Here is a 20,154-nt window from a genome sequence, read left to right as displayed (position 1 = left end):
GTCAGCTCTGCGAGACCAGGGCCGGAGACAGGCTAGGGGCGGCGACAGCCGTTCGGTTCGATGAAGCTGTGTCATTCTTTTACTCAATGGAATTACAACAAAAATGCATTTGACATTTTCAGTGCTCCGCTGTTCCAGAATCTTCAGCGACCACGATCTGAAAGCTGCTTCGCTTGTCATTATTAAGTGCCCTTAATGGACAGACAGAGAGGCAGAGCAATCAACACAAAAGCCTGAACCACGAGAGCCAGCGATAGGGACAGCGGTGGCATCGATTACAGCTCCTCCCTGCGCCACAGTCGCCCCTGCTTTTGGGCTCTGTGCCAAGCTCCTACCGGCACCGAGTGTGTTCGGGACCCGATAAAGAGGAAAAGTATGGATCAAAGGCCGCCTGACGCAAATCTATGCTACAGCGCTCCATAAACCAATGCAGGGCTGTTCAGACACTTTATTTAGGGAATACCAGGCTTCCTAATATACTACGCCCTTTCACTAATCTGCAAACCTACTATTCATTTGCTGTAATGTGTGTAGCGGGGGAGGGGCAGAGGCTGTTCCTCAGCTGTCCCTTAGCCAGACCCGCGGGATTACGGAGGGTGAGAAAGTTGGCCGGCACCCCGCGGCCCAAACTGCACAACAGAGGAGCACAACGTCAGATCTGTGCTTTCACCTGTTCACTCCCACAATTCCCCAGGGCAGCTGCCGTCCTTGTCCTCACCTGTTCCCCTGGAAACTGGACCCAACCCCCACGCGACCTTCGCCGTCCCCGGGTTCTGCCGGGGTTCGGTTACCCCAGGCGCCCCCGTTTGAAATCCATATATTTCTCCTCTCCCTCCCCCCACCAAACCCTGTCTCTAAACGGACTCAAGCAGGTCATCGTGAAAGCCTTTCCTGGTGACAGAAGAGCACATGGATGACAGATAGTTTCTGCGTGAAATAAACTTCTGATCAAAAAGGCTTCACAATTTGAGAGCAGTAGTGACTCATAAGCCAGGCATTCAGGCAATCACAGATGTGGAAAGAGAGGAGCATTAAAACTATCTAGTTCAGTATGCTGAAATGAATAATAACTAAGACAGTGTATCTTATTTGGTCACAGTACACCAGTTTTTGGTTGCAATTATCCAGTGCTACTAATTATGCTTATATTTGCATATGGTTTATCTGTTCCATGCGAATGAATGCAGAGCCATTGTTACTAAAATGTAAACCACTAAACACAACTTACATTTCAGTTTTTTCTCAGTACTATTGGCTAAGAAATACTGAAGAGATTTATAATTCTGCTTAATATGAACTGCAATATTACGCAACAGTGATTGTGCAACACAGCATGAGAAAATGTAATGTAAAATATTTCTCTCACACACACGCACATAAACACACTGATACTGGGTTCAGAGAAATACACATACAAACACAAAAACACAGGCAGGCAAGCACAACCAGGCACGCGTGCATGAACACAAGAAAATATGCATATGAACGCATAGCAATGCATGCACACACACACAAATATATACACATGCAAACGCATACCAATGCATGCACACACAAACACGTGTGCACCCATGTACAAACACACGCACACACACACGCACACACACACACACACACACACACACACACACACACACACACACACACACACACACACACACACACACACACACACTTGTCTGCGTAACATTGGTCGTCCGCGCGGCCCCTGAACTCGTCGTTGGCGAGCACGGTGCCGGAGCGACGACAGATGGATGCGTTCGAGGTCACGTGACGTGGGCGAGCTGGCGAGCGCGGGGGAACCCGGGCGTCCGTTAAGTGGACTGGGTCCGCACTCACGACCCGTCTGCAGAGACGCTACGCTAGGCTCAGCGTGTCTGAGCCCCGCCGCGACAAGGAACGCGCGCGATTACTGGCCAACGTAGCAGCCCCGGCGGAGCGGCCAAGAACAACACAACCCTGCTCTCCACAGGACTAGTGCAGCCCCGTAACCCCCGAGCCGGCCTCACGAGCCTATTCCTGGCTCAGGGGCGTACCCCGCGCTAACCGAGCCCAGGGACGTGCTGCAGACGCCTCGCGGAAGGTTCTCGTCTCGAGAAAACCGAGGGTAAGAGAGGCTACACGCTCAACAGCAGAGCTGCGCTAGCCGTTAGCCTGTCGGGGGGCTGGGCTAAGGGGGTGGGCGGGGACATGGAGGACGGCAGCTGAAGAGGATGTCAGCCACCTGAAGGGCAGCGCGTGCGTTCGGTCAGCGGCCAAATCCACTGCGTCAGACACAAGGTCCGGCCTGTCCACCCCATCCACTGAACACATGCTCACAGAGCGGCTGTCACAAGCAAGACTCGTTCAACAGAACAAGGAGAGCAGCTTGATATAGCAGCTTGGGATCAGATTGAAGGGGGCAACGCAGGCCACGGAAAGTGTAACGATTTCACCGGCAAGGAATGAGTATGCATTACTCAGCGTCAAGGAAAACGTTCATTTCGTCCGTATTTTAATCCCTCGTCATATAACCACGAGCTGTCCAATCAACCGTGTTCATTTTCCTGTCAGCTTTCCTTTGTGAAGACTTTCCAGTAATAGACATTTTATGCAAAGTAAAAATAAAAATGAGTTTCTCAACTTTCGGGAATTCAAGAAACACTGAAGTAATGTGACGTTAAAAGAGTCTGAAGTCAATGTGCTGCAGGGATTAAGTGGCCCGATGTCTTTCCCTCTAAAACAAGAAACAATCTAACAGGTTCCAGCTGTATTACAGAGACTGCCAGGGCACTGCTGAAGAACAGGTACAGATCCCAAAATAAAAAACACTGTGAACTTGTGAATGCACCAGAACAATGACTGCATCCCAGAAGGAGGAACTGTGATTGAGAGAGATCTCAGGTGACTGAGATACAGGGCTAATGCATGTTAAGTCGCAGTGGGAACAAAGCGATGTGGTGTTGGTGCAAACACGGGGCTGTTTAAAACAGACACCTCCACAGGTTTAAAATAAAGCAAACAGCGGCCAGAGCCGCCGCGGTCGAGGTCACTGTTGATTCAGCGAAGACGCCAGACAAAAAACACCCGCCTTCAGCCTTGTCGCCATGAACTCAGTTTGACCCTATTCCAACTTAAACAACCTCTCTCGCTCACTCTCTCTCTCTCTCTCTCTCTACAGTGCCCCTCAGCACTCCCGGGTCTCCATGAAGCAATACTCAATCAGCCAGGTCATGTTTACCTTCACGAGATAACCCCAGACACACCTTTTACGACAAGTGCAAACAGCAAGGCAGACTTCACACTCCGCACCGCAAACAAGGCCAGCAATCTGCTCACTATAGCCAAGAGCAGGATGGGAGATAAAAGCATGTGGCTAGCTGCAGTTTAGATTGGTTACTACGGTTCAAAAGATCAGCCTCCGAGGTGTGCGTCAAGGAGAAAAGCGTATGAACTGACTGAAACGCTTCGCACAGAATGTCCGCTGTGCTACTCAAGGACGTTAAGTCCTCAATTAAGTTACTGCTGGAGCCTTCAGATTCAAGAACAGTCTGGAGGTTCAACAGCGTCCGTAGTGAAACGTTTCAATTTTTCGTTCATTTTTTTGCTTCAACAGAATGTTGTTGTCCATAACCTGGGTGAAAGCTGATTTTAAAAATGTGTTTAATTCTATATGAGTAAATGTGTTCATGGATGTTCAGCTCATCCTAGTAGCGCTGCGGCATTTAATTTATATGTTTTCCGTCCGCATGCGCGCCGCGCATTTGTTATGTCAAACACGATAAGCGTAAAGTGATAGCTCTGGAGCTGGAAGGCTTTGCCTGCTCTGTTCAAACCGAACGCGCTTGCGGCTAACGCGGTCCGTTAGCATCGCGGCTCTTTTACTATGCGCGGCCACCCCCGCGCTCCTCCACGGAACCGGCGCCCGTTTGGCGGCTGCTAATCAACGGCGGACTGTCAGGAGCGTGTCTGCAGCAGAACCGCGCCGCTCGAGTGGCCGGGCGGCAGGCCGACGAGCTTCTCCAGGAGAAGCGGATGGAATTTCTACCCCAGAAAGGGCTAAAGAACCAGCAAGGAACCGAGCCAGGCGACAGCAAGGCAGAGAGAACGTCCCTCGGCAACGGCGCTAGGGCTGTGGGAAACTTCGCGGACTGTAACGGATCGCGGCTTCACGCGTCCTTTAACGCTTTCTTTAATGGATTGATGTTAGAGCCCTGCGTGAGCAATAATTAAAGCATACAATAGTCCTGCCCTTCTACATAACTTCAAAGTCTTTGCTTCTGATGGGCCCTTAAATAACATGCAAGACAGCTTCAGCTTTCTAGAGGAGGTCCTCCTTTCAGTCGGCATCTGCATTTTCAGTGCTAACGGTAATTCTGTGCTGGAATGGAGGCAGAAAACAAAAGAGTGTTTGGCATGACTTATTAAAACAGTCCTGACGAACAGGACCCACCTTCCAGTCACCGTATAATTTAATTTCAGAAAGTCAAATCATCCCCGCAGCGTTTAATTTGAGTGCTCTGGCTACCGTCCTCCCTGCTGCTAAGCCCTGGCTCGGCTCCACGGCGAGCACTCCCACAAGGCTGCGTTTCTGGCCCGACATCTGCTACCTGGAAGGAGCCTCAATCGAGCTTCACGACATCACGTCCTGTGGCGGTCGCTGCCTCTCGCATGAGCTGTCACCCGGCCGTCCGCGGTAATCAGCGCAATCGGATTACTTCCCCTTAAATGAACGCCACGGGCCCGATTTCTCCGCTCGGCTCAAACCGAGGCCCGACGGGGAATGCCGGCGCGCGGCAACATCTCAGCAACGTTCGCGAAACGTTCAAATAACCTCCCTGACAAAAGCATCGGGTGGACAAGGGAGGAGGGGAACGGAGAGAGACGTACTGGCCACTTCCAGCGAGGCGTTACGGCTGACCGCCTCCCCCAGGTAGTTGCGGGCGACGCAGACGTAGACGCCCTCGTCGGGCTTGCTCCGCCTCCCGTGGACGATGCGCAGGAAGAAGAGGGAGCCGCTGGGGAGGAGCATGCGGTGGGAGCGGGGGTCCTCCCGGTCCGTCTCCACCCGCTCCCCGTCCTTATACCACTCCACCGTGGGGCTGGGGCGACCCTCCGCCTTGCAGTTGAGGGTGGCCGGCTCCCCCTTGGACACGATCAGGTCGGAGGGGTGCTCCACGATCCGGGGCGGGGCGTCCTCCAACCGCGGCCGCGACCCTGCGGGTGGAAGGGGAGAAGGATTTAACGACCTCGCGCCCTCTCGGATTTCCCTTCAGCCCCCGGGAGAGGGGAGGGTGGGGGGATGAGGGAAAGGGGTCACAAAACTGTGAACAAACACATCTGATGTGCAGCAAGCTTAATCCTGTCTGAAATTGTCCCATCCAATTCCCCCACATTTGCTTGTGCGCATCAATATTAACGGGGAGGGAAAACACAATCTATTTCTATAAACTGCTGGTAACCCGTGGAAGGAAAGCACTTATTGGCCGTGTGCGCCTTGAGAGGTTGAAATTACAATGTTAATGCTCCATTTATCAAAGTAAAAAGACAATTTAGGCTACTCCGCACAGCATGGGAGAAGCAGGGTGGAGAGAAATCATTATTTCCTCTCCTTCGAAACGTATGGGAATTCATTCTGGCTGTGGAGGTTTTCAAGGTTATAAAATGGAGAGGGGAACGAACGATAGGCTGGATGTTCAGACATGTTTTGACAGCAGTTTGAAATGGCTTCTATTTTTTTTCCTCCTCTGGATGACTATGTTGGAAGGACAATTAGCAATGAATACCAACACAAACACAACCTCAGTAGAAAGGGTGCATTCTCTTTTGGGAGTGCAGGGGGGGGGAGGGGGGGTTTGATTAGCAGGATACAGACTGAAATAATTATTCCTCTCATTTACTGTTTATTCTTTGCTTCTCTCATCCAGCACCTTTGTTTGGCTCGTTCGTGACTATCCTTTGTTCCTCTCATCCATTGTTTTGGTCTTTCAAAGCGGTTATCGAGGCCTTGTTTGCGGTCGCTCGTCCCCGTGTCGTCTGCATTGAGATTAGGCGCTTTCGGGCCTTCCTGCCGACGCAGGTGTGAGAATGCACTTCAAACGGCCCCCCGATGCCTCTGATAAGGGGGGCACTCGGATTCGGTGGGCAAATACCATTCTCAAACTGTCAAATCCCTGGGGTTATGGGATTAGGGACAAAGACCGAGCGCATTCTGCAGGTGAACGGGAGGGGAAGAATTTCCATCGCTCCGCTCGCAAACCAATTAAACTGCACCGAGAGAAATGTTTCAGTGTCTTTAAAAAAAAACAAAAACAAAATAACATCAGAGGAAATCGCATTACAGTCCAATTCTCGGGCAGAGAGCTACCTTTGATCTAATGAAGATATGGATTTGTTGCTACTCAAGTAATTGATTCTTTATAGTTCCATATTAGAACCTTTGACTTCAGATCTAATTGTCAGTTTAACAAGCACTGGGGCAGTAGGCTATATGCCAAGAAAGTGCACGTCATTTATCTAGCAATGTACATAGCAACAACTGACCAGAGATAAATCAGAATGGTGCCTGCTGTTAGTTTATACAGCATTTCAAGGCTTTTTGAAGATGCCTGAACTAATAAAACTTAGGAAACTGACGCACAGTGAGGACCACAGGTTTTATTTCTATGCCACCCAGGGCCTTACATTTGACAGCATTCCATCTAAAATGAAATATTTTGTGAGAGACCAGATGTTTCGCAACATGACAAGAGATTGTGCAAGATAAATAGCGTTTTGCAAAAAAAAAGCTGAATTAACAGTAATATATCTAGCGACTGCTAGGTGGTACATGTAAACATGGTTAGCAAAATTACATATTTAATATCTGAATTCATACAATAAGCTGCAACTTCACAGTGCTGCATTTTTTCTCCAATATTTTCATAAATTTTGGATTTCTCTTAAAATTTTCTTCAGAGAAACAAAAACAAATCACAGCTGTCCCTACTGGTGGCTGCACAGTGGTGTGAAACAATTTGCCATTCTGACATGTGCAGTTTGTTTATCTCCAGCGATTATAGTCACAGAGGTACTTTCATGCCATATAATTTACCTACAGCTGGTTCATGTAAAAAAATAAAAATAAAAAATAAAATACTGGCCTTATAACAATGAATGAAATCAAGATCCAGTGGAACATGCTTTTTCTGCAAAAATGGTTAATACCAGAAAACAATACAAGGACACAAAATGTGAAACTGAGTTACGTGGACAGGTCTGGCCTCAGCTCAGGTATGTGTGCCCGCTTGCACCTACAAACACCGAGGTGGAAGAAGGGGCACAACCCACTGAGTTCTGAGCAACCAGACCCTTCTGCAAAACCCTGGCAGGCCCGGATTCAAATGCTACGGGCAAATCGGAGAGCAATTGCGCAGAGTGCCTCTCCTCTGCGGGAGAACGGGGTTAAGACCGCCGGCTAATAGCTTTTAGGAGACACACAGAAGGCCAGGCAGACTTTGGTTGGCGGGGGGCGGTGGAGAAAACCAGCAGGACTTAAACCCTGAGAGCAGCTTCATAAATATTACAGGCCGGCCGGTATGACCCGCCCGAGTGGAAGTGTCACGTGGGGGTTTCTAAAGGGTACGGCTAACGGGAAACAGAAAAAAACGCGGGCGGCCAGGGGCTCGGCGTGGGAGACAGCTGCTTGGCGAAGAGCCAACAGGTCAGAATAAGGAGAATCCGGACGAGGAGAGCCCGTACGGCAGAACGGAACGAAGCTGATAAAACACATTTCTCCTCCCCCTCAGAACCCATTGACACCTGTCTTTTCACTCTGGAGGAGAAAAACAGAGTGAGAAGTTTCAGCTTCAGGGACTTGCGTGAGCCGCTTAAGGTGAGGGAAAGACGCGAAGCCCGTGGATCTCGGGCATGGGCGCCGGACGGTAAAGGTACACTGCCTTGTGGAAGGTTCTGGAAAAGCCTTTTAAAAAAGGGAGGCATGCAAAGAATGAGATCCCCAAAAATGCAAATGCTTTTGAGGGATCTCCTTCCCGTAGGTCCAGCGCGGGTTAAGCCGAAAGGCGATAAACACGTTTGGATGCTTTTAAGCACTCCAGAGCGCTCAGAGCAACCCACCTCCAGGGCACAGTGGGCCAGTGAACGCCTGTGCCAAAGGCTCCATCACGTTGAGTGCAGCTGACCTAAGCTGACCCGAAGGTGATCTAAAGCTACTCCAGGTTTATCCTCCTTTCAGTGCATCAGGAGATGGTAAGAGCTGGGGGAGAGAGGCAAGCTGGGAGGGACAGGACGGGTGGGCCATCAAGGGGGGGGGACAAAAGTTTGGGCGAGTGACAGGGATAGAAAGGATGGGATGGAGGGAAAGGGAGGCAGACAGAGTGAGGGCAAGCAAGGGAATTTAAGAAAGAAATGAGAAATACAGGGATGGATAAGGAAAGGCAGGAATGGGAGAGAGGGGAGCGAAAAGAGAGGCAGCGGAGAAATGAGGGAACGGTGTGGAGAAGTGAGAATGGGAGGAGGTAGGAATGAGCGCAGAAAACCTGCGCAGATACTGAGGACTGTGGCTGATCTCCGTCGCAGCTACCAGACGATCCATCAAATGCAAACATGGACAGTCTGCAATGACATGCCACTTTGTTCCCACCAAATGGCAACCCTCCATGACTGGCGAGCCAGTTACTGCGGCAGCATCCAGTGCCAAACATTGCCGCTCTAAAGCAGGGGAAACCGCAGGGAAACGGGGAGTGTTGGCGAGTCCAGAGTAGATAAGACCCCCTCATCCTGGAAGAGCTATCCCACAGAAACACTTCCCAGAAGGACGTGATGCCTGATTTCACAGGGAAGTGATGAAAAGCGAGTGATGGAGAAGAATGAGAGTGAGCTATAGAGAGGGAGTGAGAAGGACTGAGTGAGAGACAGATAAATATACAGAGAGATACAGAAAGAGACAGACAGACAGCCAGACGGACAGAAACGAAAAAAATAGAAAGAGAAAACAAGAGAAAGACAGACAGACAGACAGAGGCAGAAAGAGAGAGACAGAAAGAGACAGACAGAGGTTGTGAGAAATTAAGTGCTGAAGTGGGAAGTTGAAGCTACTGAGCCAGGGAGAGGTGACCTTGCTGTCTCAGACATTAGGTATGCCAGAACCCTGCGTACCGCAATTTGTGCCAGCTTCCTCAGTACAACGGCATATAACAACATCTCTGAGCTGCCAGAGAGGGCTTTTAGTGCTGAGAAGATTTATCATATCAGCACTTCTTCTAATAAAGGGATTTTATTGTTTAAAGCGCAAACCAAAATCCCAACCTAACAACCCTCAGAAGGCACACTGAACAAAAAAATGCTACGAAACTGGGGTGTGAGGAGTTAACTCTTCAAAACAAAACTTGTGCTAAGTGTTTGTCAAATCAACTGGATAGAATTTTACTTCAAAGACAAGAATTTCAAATGAATGCTTCACTAATGACAGGCAGATAGACCCCTTTGTGATTCCTTGGGTCAGTGTCCATGCTTCAGTATTTCCATGACAACAGGTCCTGAGTCCCCAGGTCAGAGCTCAGTGTCGTATTGTTTTTTAAAAAGCACCACAGTCTGTCCTTAAACTCAGATTCCATTAACAAGGCATGCAAATGCAACCCCAATGAATGGTCTATGAGAGCATTCGGTCCATCAGAGATCTTCTGTAAAATCAGCAGCGCATTCCACTGAGTGAATCTATTCAGAAAACGGCTAGACAGCCACGTGAGGTGAAAACAGCCCGTTTCCCTTTCTTACATGGGGAAGCACACTGATAAAAATTTCGATCTTTCTTGTCTGAGCTGTCAGTCTGGTGCTCTGAAACCTAGTAATTAATGTCTTTAATTTCAGACCAAAGTGTGGAAATAAAATCAGAGAGAGCCCATCACTATCTCACACCTCAATAATGCAGAAAGCGTTGAGCCTGTGTAGGCCTTTGCAAACCTAAAATACTCCCTGCGCTCACCCAAGCTGTTGCAAAGAATTTTAATCTTTCCCTTACAAATGTATCAGCCTGACAAAAACCCATCATAGGGTCAAACTGGTGATCATGTTGTGGTGCATTTTATGATAAATCCTTTGTTACTTGGGAGCAACTAAGGTGGTGTGAGGAATTTAATGGCTTTAACTTCTCTGATATTCTGTCCGAAACCTGAATCACTGGTTTGGATGTGCGTGTATTAGTCTTTTTTTGACAAAACGTCTCACCAAGCAATACATTTGTTTTGACAGGATTCTGAGAACATTTCAATCACAGAATAAGTCTACAGATGTAGCTAGCTTGCTAGCATACATCGGAAATATTTATTTCATGCTAATATTCTGGGGAAACATCCATTAAACAGAGAAAAGAAAGCAGCATTCAAAGCACTAATGTGTTAGGAACTGCAAAGTAAAAAGGCCATATGGCTATACGGCCACATACCTACATAACATGCCAGGGAATAGTACTGGCAAGAACCAAATGGCAGTAGCATTTGCTCAGTCCTGGTTAGTTCGAAAACAATTAACTAACCTCTAACATTTACAACATCTCTGTGTACTAGAAGGGGGGAAACAATTTGTTGTCTGTAAATACAAACTTAGCCATTTTAGCTTTATTCCAAAACAATGCAACACACAGGCTACTTGGCTGGCTTTACACTCAACAGCTACAAAAAAAAACCCTTTCAGCCTCTCCACTGCTATCTGACATAGAAGAAAAGATTAAGCTTCGCGGTGAGTACCCTTTGCCCCAACCCTGCTGATGACACCTTCAGAGTCCTCGGCTGTAAAGCCCCTTTTGAATTCAAATGGCGGTACAGTTGCTATAGATATGGCGCTCATTTGAGAACACACAGAGAACAGGCAGGAGAAAGAAAGGTCTGATGGTGGAGAATAAGAGAAAGAAAATGTAAAATTACTAACTTTCTTCTTTTTCTGTAAACCTCATCTGCAATTCTTTTTAGGGTCTGCAAGCCAGCTCCCACCTCCTCCCACCCCCAGAAAGAGGGGGGAAAAACCCAGTTTGTTGTTTTACAGCCTCTCTCCGCCTCTCTGTAGTTGGAGCTTCAGAATTGATTTGCAAATTTGCCCTTATTTCCCTAAGTTAGACGGGAGAAAAGAAGGGGTGGGAGGGTTCCTCTACACCCCCTACACCCCCCCCCCACCCCCCCACCCCCCCTTAACCCCCAAACTCCCTTTCTCTAAGCCTTGCAGTTGACAAAAGGGTACTTGCATGAGAATACAAACTACAGGCCATAAAGCCATGGTCCTCATAATTAGGCTTCTGTTTGGAGGGGAGAAAATGGGCAGGCCAAATTTGAAAAGGAAATGACTTGGCAGAGTCTTAGCCACTCTGCTTTCTGTGCTGGAGGTCCTAGCAACTGGGGACAGGGGATGGATTATCAAAAATTCCATGACAACTTACAACATAACATCAACACCTTGGGGGCCACAAAGCAGCTTAGTTGGGTTCCAGCTACACCATCTGCGTCTTGAAACGGGATGACTTGAGACCAGAGGAAGTGTGTGTGTGTGTGTGTGTGTGTGTGTTTTCTTTCTCCAGCCTAATTGAGAAAAACAGATTAGTGTCACTGCTGTTAGCAGAGATCCACGCAGCTCCTTAAAATCAAGCTGACTTGGTTCAAGGACTTCATGTCCATTAAGCTTTCAGACGGTTCAAGTCAGGCAATAACAGGGAGTATCAACCGGGCGCTTCAGGGGAACGGAGATTTAAAAATGTGCCTCACCAAAACAAATGACAGCAAAAGCAACGCATCCAAATGCATGTTCATCAATACAGATGTGGAAGAACTAATTTTTAAAAATTTAAATTCAAACGTGCAAAATGGAAAGCAGTAGGCTATTTGTCACTGAAACAGATTTACATATTAAAACTACACACACTCTGCTTTGAGTGTTCAGCATGCATTGGTAATCAGGTCTGTTAATTCAGTTGCCTATTTCGGTAGTAAAAAAAAAAAAAGAGTGCGGTTAAAAGCAAATGTTTTCTCAGTGGGCGAATGTCCACTTGTCGTCCCTACTCGCAAAAACATACAGGCAAACAAGTCCCCACGCCAGGACTCGGAGTCCTTCTGTAAAGTCAACACTCAAACAACACCAAGCAAACACACACACAAAATGTGTCAACGCTCCCCGCTGTCAGACAGCAGTCCCCCGCGTGGGCGTCTGTCCTAACACCCGCCTTTCCGCGCTCTGTGAAGGGCCTCTGGGAAAAGCGCTCTGTGCTTCAGCAGAGTCAAGTGAGGCTTTCACACTGCGAGCGCCAGGCTTAGAGTGGCTCTGCGCGTTCCATCGGTTTGACCGCTCCCTTTAGCGGTCACCTAGCCCGGCGCTGCTGCCGGTACTGCTCCGAGTTCCACCACAGAACCAAAAACACAGCCGAGTTCCACCACAGGAACCAAAAACACAGCCGAGTTCCACCACAGAACCAAAAACACAGCCGAGTTCCACCACAGGAACCAAAAATGCAGCCGAGTTCCACCACAGAACCAAAAACACAGCCGAGTTCCACCACAGGAACCAAAAACACAGCCGAGTTCCACCACAGAACCAAAAACACAGCCGAGTTCCACCACAGAACCAAAAACACCAACAAAGTTCCACCACAGGAACCAAAAACACAGCCGAGTTCCACCACAGGAACCAAAAACACCAACAAAGTTCCACCACAGGAACCAAAAACACAGCCGAGTTCCACTACAGGAACCAAAAACACCAACCAAGTTCCACCACAGGAACCAAAAACACAGCCAAGTTCCACCACAGGAACCATAGCACCAACCGAGTTCCACCACAGGAACCAAAAACATACCCGAGTTCCATTACAGGAACCAAAAACACAGCAGAGTTCCACCACAGGAACCAAAAACACAGCCGAGTCCCACCGCAGGAACCAAAAACACAGCCGAGTCCCACCACAGGAACCAAAAACACAGCCGAGTCCCACCGCAGGAACCAAAAACACAGCCCTGCAATCAATGCAAACTGCCTTCCTTCTGCACACTGAGAACACGCTCCACCGGCCGGATAGTGTAAACGATCTTTTAAACGCGGGCAAAAAAACTATCCTTGTGCTCAAGTTATAAATGGGGAAGGCAAAACCTCAAAGAGGAAAGTGGGTATTAATTTTCAGCCCCTTTGTGCATGCGTGTAAGCTGAAGAGCAAAACACAAGCAAGTCCCATTATTCCCAGGTACTTGTGTTCGCTTATCTTTCTCTCTGTTTTACATTGAAATTTAATCCCAAACAGTACATTTAATCACAATGCTCAACCCCTCTACCCCTCCCCACCCCCCATCCCTCACCCCCCTCCCCCATTACAATGCATGGTTCAACTAAGGCCCCTTGCAGACACACATCTGGAAAACAAATTGAAAACGGACTGCGTTTCACCGAGAGGTGTCCACTTCCTGCTGTGGACAGTCGTCTCGAGAGTAATGGGGGCAGGGTGGGCGAGGAGCGCGAGCAACACGCCACCCCTGAACATGAGAGCGGAGCGGCGGCTCACCCAGGACCCTAGAGTGCGCCGCTCACAACACATACTGGTGGGATGGGATACGGTGTTAGCATCTTTTCACCCCCTCACACGGCGGCTGCCGACAGCCTTGCCGTCCTCCCGGACCGGTTCTGGCTGGATCGATCGACCCCCGTGACCCCGCAACCCTCGCATCCTGTCTGGCCGGGACACCGCTGGGCCGAGGAAGCGTGCGGGGAAGGGGGGAGCGGCGCAACATCCGAACGCAGGGAAGGCAGGCATGGCAGAAAGGTTGTGCAGGCTGGGAGAGGGGCGCAGCAGAATATCAATCAGGATTAAAGGCCCGGTCTCCTTTCTTCCCAGCTTCTCCTCAGACATTCGCTCAGTTTTCTGCCAGAGTGGCTCAAGTGCCAAAGAGCTGACTGTTCCAACTTCTTGGTTCGAATAAGGTTTTCTGTTTTGATCTCTTCAGTCCCCCAGCTGTTCCCCAGAATTCCGTGCAACAGGTAACGAGGTAAAAATGCACGGAGAACAATATTTCTGGATTTTCTGTCTTGTTCATTTTCTTCATGCTCCACACAGCATAATTTACTGCGTGTAATTCCTTGGGGAAAACGTGTACGGTGAAATGCAGAGAAACATACGTGAGGCAGGTTTTTTGGCTCTGAAACATGACTGAAATTCAGTGGCACCTGAGGTCAGTGCCGTGGAGGCTACAGTCAATGAGCTGTTGCATCCAGGGGTTGTTGTTGAGACCAAGGCTCAAACCTGGTCCAGTGGCTACACTGATTATCACACACGTTCCAAAAAGAAACATTGCCTAAGTTGATATCCCTCAAAATAAATGTTGTGTGTGTGTCTTATGCTATTGTGGTATCCTATCCTATCCTATCCAGAGTGTGGTCCAACCTGTGCAAGCAGTATTTGCCCCGAATTAGCATGTTGCTCAACAGTATAATGTGCTTACTGATAATGGATGGAGGGCATGTAAAGCAGGTCTTTAAATAAATCTTGCTAGTGAGGACTATTTGCATAGGGCATGATTAGTACATCCAACACTGTCCCTGAGGGTAATTAGAGCCATTTGTTTTCAGAAAACACTGCTTTTTACCCTTTTTAACTTCACTCTCCTGACTACTCCACAAGGCTTGGGGCAGCAAGAAGTTTGATTCCAAAAGAGATTTCATTCCTCATCTAGCGCTAAACCAGGGTATAGCACAGGAAGTGATCACTGATTAGTGATTGGAATGGAATGAAAGTGTACAGGTTGGGGGAGAGGATTCTCTGGGGACCCGCTTGGAAGCACCTCAGCCCAGCCGTGTGGGGACCACATGTGCACTCATCCTGTCTGCCAGCGTCCTCCTGCTGCCCTCCCCAAATCTCCCAGGATCAACTCCATCCTCAGGGCGTTTCTTTCCTTCCCTTATCAGCAGGACGATGAGTGCAACAGGAAACGGTCCGAGGATGGAAGGACGGCAAGAGAAGAATCAGGAAATGCATCTTTGCTCCCCTGGAGAGGAATGGATAATATCCTTTCCCCGGCCCCCGCTCCAACCCTCAAGCCCGCATCGTGAGCAGGCCTCCCCAAATTTGAGGAGAGCCACTCTGCAGAGGACAGTCAAGAGGAAAGCGGCTAGCACGCTCTAGACTACACATCAGAGCCAACACTCGACATACAGCAAGTCATCAGTTAATGGATCCCCAAGCGGAGACTGTCAAAATTTGAAAACTGCCAAGAGAATGCTTCCAGCGAGGTGAGAGAAAGATACAGAAGAGAAGAGAGCGAAAGAGGGAAGAGGGAAAGAAGAGCCAGACAGCAAAGGAGGCAAATGGTGATTGACCGCGCTGAATTCCAGCGCAAGGCTTTTAAACAGCGAGGCTGTCTCGTGAGGGGTAATGGACGCCCTTCAGCCGATCTGCAGAGTCACAAGGAGCCGCCCTCGCCGAGGGAAGGCCCGGTGATTCAGGGCTTCGGCGCTGCACAGAAGGCAGGCAAAGAGCTCGCAGTGAATATGCCCCATTACCTGACTAATCAGTTTACGGCCCGGCCGTCTTTCGCCCCGTTCCCAAGCCTCTTAAGTAAGGTGACTTTGTAATGGCGATCGCTAAAGAGACGCTCGCGGAACGGCCATGCAGTAAACCACGGCGATAAGATCTGCACTCATACCTGTCACTGCGAATAATCCCATCAAAATAAATAAAGCCAACCACCCACTTAACGCATTCCTGAGTAAGACAAAGAGCTCTGGCAAGTTAGCCACATTTTCTAATGGTGTGACATCATCCTACATATCCTGAGTCACAGCACAAGTCCACATATTGACAATGCATTCATACATGTATAAAGCACATGAAGAACTGTTTCAATATCAGGTACTATAATTACACTGTGTACGTTATATTTAATAATTTTTACTATATCCCATACTTGTTCCTCCTAGTGCTACTACAGTTACTACTACCCCAACAGTAATTTCAGGTGGTAGGAATAGTAATAATTGTAATAAGCATAAATAATTGAAGAATAACATTTAAAAACAAAGAAATCAAACTGTTCTCTTTGTTCTAACATTACCTCCGTGAATTAAGATTTTTTTCAACCCCAGTAACGTGCACTTTGTTATTTCCAGTTCTTTATGCTGATTTCACAGGGGGAGAACTTTTAGATAAGGCATTAATATCCCGGTAATGACACTGCTCCCCAAAAACAGGGAGGGAGTGGCTGAGCGCAGGAAAGTCGAGCAAACAGTGGAGGTGAGTAATGTGGTCCCGTCCCTGCTAATGAAGAAAACGAGAGCGATAACGAAGCAGCCTCTCTTTAATAGCAGAGCTCCTAATGGGACATCAGACCCCAGGCATTGTCTCTTCTGTTTGCACGTCCTTCAAATGCCCAACTGTGTGTTTGCCCATATTTGCTTTGGAATGAGATACAACAGTCCACAGAGAGGCTGAGTGCCACTATTGCACATTCAAACGCAAGCACACGCACACACCACGTGTGCACACACCACGTGTGCACACACACGCACACACCACGTGTGCACACACACGCACACACACCACGTGTGCACACACACGCACACACACCACGTGTGCACACACACGCACACACACCACGTGTGCACACACATGCACACATACATCTGGGAACACAGCTTCCTCCAGAAAGGTTCTTACAAACATCCTCAAGCACACGCATATGCTAATCATGCTAACTGAGGACACGGGCACAGAAGGAATTCAGAGCCCATCTGAATATACCCATATGGGCGTCATAAGCTATCAGGAAATGAGGGTGTACCCATGTGCATGTCATACTACCTGCTGAATGCATCCACTCCTCATACACAGGTGCCTCGCTATCAGGAAATTATACCACAAGTGTCGTATACTATCAGGTGAATATACCCACATGGATGTCATACACTATCAGGGAATATACCCACATGGATGCAGTATGTTATCAGAGGCATTTTGTCAAATCTACTGAAGGTAGATCTTTGCTCCCAACCATGGGAGAGGGAGCCTCTACCATCTCTAGCCATCTCAGAGACATCTTTGTTTGGATAGACCCTTCTTCCTGTTCCTCATTCCTTTAATTGCATTAACACTCAAAACTGAGGAAGCTTCCTTTCCCTGATGGTTGGGTGCATGGAATGTATTTGAGGCATTTCCCATTTAACTGACTTAATCTGGGGGAGGCTTTACATAAATGCACATTTGGCACAGTTTGGGGTCCTGCGGCGGCTGGGTTAGCATAGGATTACTACAGCACTAATCGTATCAAATGCACAGCATGAATTTTAAATAAGATTTGTTTTTCAATGTCAAAGAGACTGAACTGTATGTTTAATTTGATTGATGAGTCTATTATTGTACATTAATCTAGATTAATAGTCAATAATAAAACAAAAAGGAGCATGTCTTCTACATCAAAAATAAAACATTCAGGTTCTTTAATATTCAGACAATAAAAATTAGGGCAATATGAAATAAGCTTCTATGGAATCAGCCAGTGTAACTGACCTCATGAGATCATCTTCCATTCACCAGATAGGAGGTGAAGCACTGTAATCCATACATACACATAATCCAACTCCGTTTCATACCTCTTACCTGCCCATTTCTGACACCTCCGATTCCATTTTACTGATAAACCAAATGCCAGGGTGCTCTACTCTATACCTCTGTGAGTTCTCTGAGAGTAGTGGCCAAGATGCTGGCCCTACAGCGACCATCTAGAGAAGACATTCCTGTCAGCCAGAGCTGAGGGGGCTGTAACCTATTTAAATTGCCGATACCTCCACACTTGCACAGGCTGCCTCGTTGTGGGATTCGTGAGCTGTGATATCTTCTGGTAAACGTGTGCGCTTGGCTTACTGCCCTTTGTGGGGAGTTTTCTGAGGAAACCTTCACCTCAGAGACCCTAGTGGTGCAGGAAGGTTCGCTGCTTACCCTGGTTTTCAGACAGAGGGGTACACGCAGGCCTCTGTAACCACTGGAACTAATGTGCGCCCCCATTAAGCTGTCCACAGCCGAAGGACACGTCCAGCAGTGGAGGAGATTGATGACGTGCTTTTGTTGGAGCCCCATTCAGACCAGACAGCCGCTTCGAGCATGCCAAGGTCTAAGGGGTTAACTAGGTTACCCTGTCAGCACCAGCGTCACAAAGAACCCCTTTTTGAGCCTTTTCAGTTCATTCTAGAATGCCAGTAACTTAAAAGAAATTTCTGCCTGGTTAATATACCTTTCATGAGCAACAAAGTATTTTCTTCCTACAAAAAAACCATGTGTCATTTAAATAATAACACTTTTTTGAGGAAGAAAGGATTGATTGACAATTATATTTAAAGTTTCAGTCAAAATGTTGGTTGTCTGAGCCCACAGTCTGAAACAATGGATTTATAATGGGCTTATGTGGCAAAAACCATTTTGAGACTATTCCAGTAGCATACGACAGTATTATTTGGGACATTTTCTGTCACTGCCAGATTTTCAAAATGTGCAAATGGAGTTTAATAAAATGGTTTGATCTTTTGGGGTCGTACAAGCGGGTTTGACAGATTGGTACACTTGCGGATAAACAAATGGGGGGGAGGGTGAGGAATCTGGGATGGGCTTTTGTGTCACTGAAAGGCTAAACGTGAGAAATAGTCCCTTCAGCAATTTTCCCACTGGGAAATTAAGATTTAAGATCTGGTCAGACGGGATTCTCTGGGTGAAAGGGGCCCCGCTAGGAGACGATATGTTTGTTTCTCTCTATTTATTGACTGCCACCTAGAAGCTGCTTTGTTTACACATGCAGGACAGGAAGTGACATAGTCTTAGTGCTCCAATGAGTCACATCTGTGACTAATCTCCCAACCACATTTCTCAAACTGTACTTCTGAGGAAATGACACCAATTTAAGAGTGATGCACAGACGCACATCACCAGGAAATGTTTTGGTTGATGAAAGAAATGAAATCAAGTCCTTCTATTCCCCTCTAATATTTTTTTAATATATTTTTTTTCTATTTTTGTTCTGTTGTATTTATTTTTGTATATTAATTTCCCCTTTGATCTAGGCCTTCAGGAGTCTGTATTCAATTTTCCTTTATTTTCTCCAAACTTCAAGACAAACAATTACGGGAACTAGGAAGCTATTAAAATGAACAGGGAATCAGAACGTCAACCTACCTGTTTACAACTAAAAATAAAAATAGAACTTAGCTAGTCATTTTTATTTTAGTTAGAGGCAATCTTCCCCTGTTGCAAAAGCCAACAGCTATTGAAGTCTGGTTTGTAATGTGTAATTACACTGCAAGTCAAGGTTTTTGATCCAAGCCCTGGTTTTGTTCCAGGCCAGCTTGGGGACAATCATGAGAAAACTGACAGCTGTTTTGAGGCCATCTAAACTAACTTCAAAAGCAGCCAAACAAATGTGTCCCCCTCCTGATTACACACCATCCACAGAACCAGAAAACAGAACCTTCCTCAATAACCATGCAGTGACGTAATGTGGTGAAATTCCAATCTAGAAACCTCATAAACTTTAAAATTCTCTTAAAAAGCGTGAACAGGCAGGGGGAAGAAAGCCAACAAAACTTTAAATCCTTAAATAGAAGGATTTCCCACCCACCAAAATGTTTTTGTGAGGCAGTTTGGAACTCTGGAACTCTGCGTGAACCAAAAATTAATCAGCTCAGGCTGATGTAAGATTCTTGTCAGATAAGATGATTATGGAAGATGCCATGTTCACAGTCTTGGCTAATGAATCTGCAATATATGTGTGAAATCAGTGGAGGGTATAATATTTTAAATGGCTTGGGAAGGGATGCTGAACGAGGCTTCCCACAAACAGAATTAGCCACAAATGTCTAAATTCTCAGGCGTTACACAATGATACGCACTTCCACCACCACCCCTGTGCCCCCCCCCCCCCCCAACCCCCAACCCCCAATCCAAAGTAAAGCATTTTACAGAGAACATTAGACTATGAGCACATAATTAGTGTTTACAACAGCTGACAAAGCACCAAGCAACTGAAACGCATTGAGAAAACAAATCAGAAATTCTTTTTGCCCCTCTGACAGATGATGACAGGTGAGGTTTTTTTTGTGGTGAATCTGAAAATTGACACTGAATTCACGGTGCTGTAAACAAGCAACTTGGTGTGGATGTTGATGCATCCAGCCAGA

At 47.4% G+C, this 20,154-nt stretch overlaps 1 protein-coding gene across 7 annotated transcripts in view; it reads right to left on the bottom strand.

The window, feature by feature from the left end:
- Positions 1 to 20,154, bottom strand: part of robo3 (roundabout, axon guidance receptor, homolog 3 (Drosophila)) — a 158,501-nt gene that overhangs the window by 50,896 nt on the left and 87,451 nt on the right. For all 7 annotated transcript variants that reach the window (XM_064351077.1, XM_064351072.1, XM_064351071.1 and 4 more), the window contains exon 2: positions 4,870 to 5,196. In XM_064351077.1, the coding sequence (XP_064207147.1) occupies positions 4,870 to 5,011 (142 nt within the window). In that variant the 5' untranslated portion in view covers positions 5,012 to 5,196. The remainder of the gene's footprint in view (positions 1 to 4,869; positions 5,197 to 20,154) is intronic.

Source organism: Anguilla rostrata, chromosome 9 (assembly GCF_018555375.3).
Source record: "Anguilla rostrata isolate EN2019 chromosome 9, ASM1855537v3, whole genome shotgun sequence".
Classification (NCBI taxonomy): Eukaryota; Metazoa; Chordata; class Actinopteri; order Anguilliformes; family Anguillidae; genus Anguilla; species Anguilla rostrata.
This window is presented reverse-complemented; position numbering and strand designations above follow the sequence as displayed.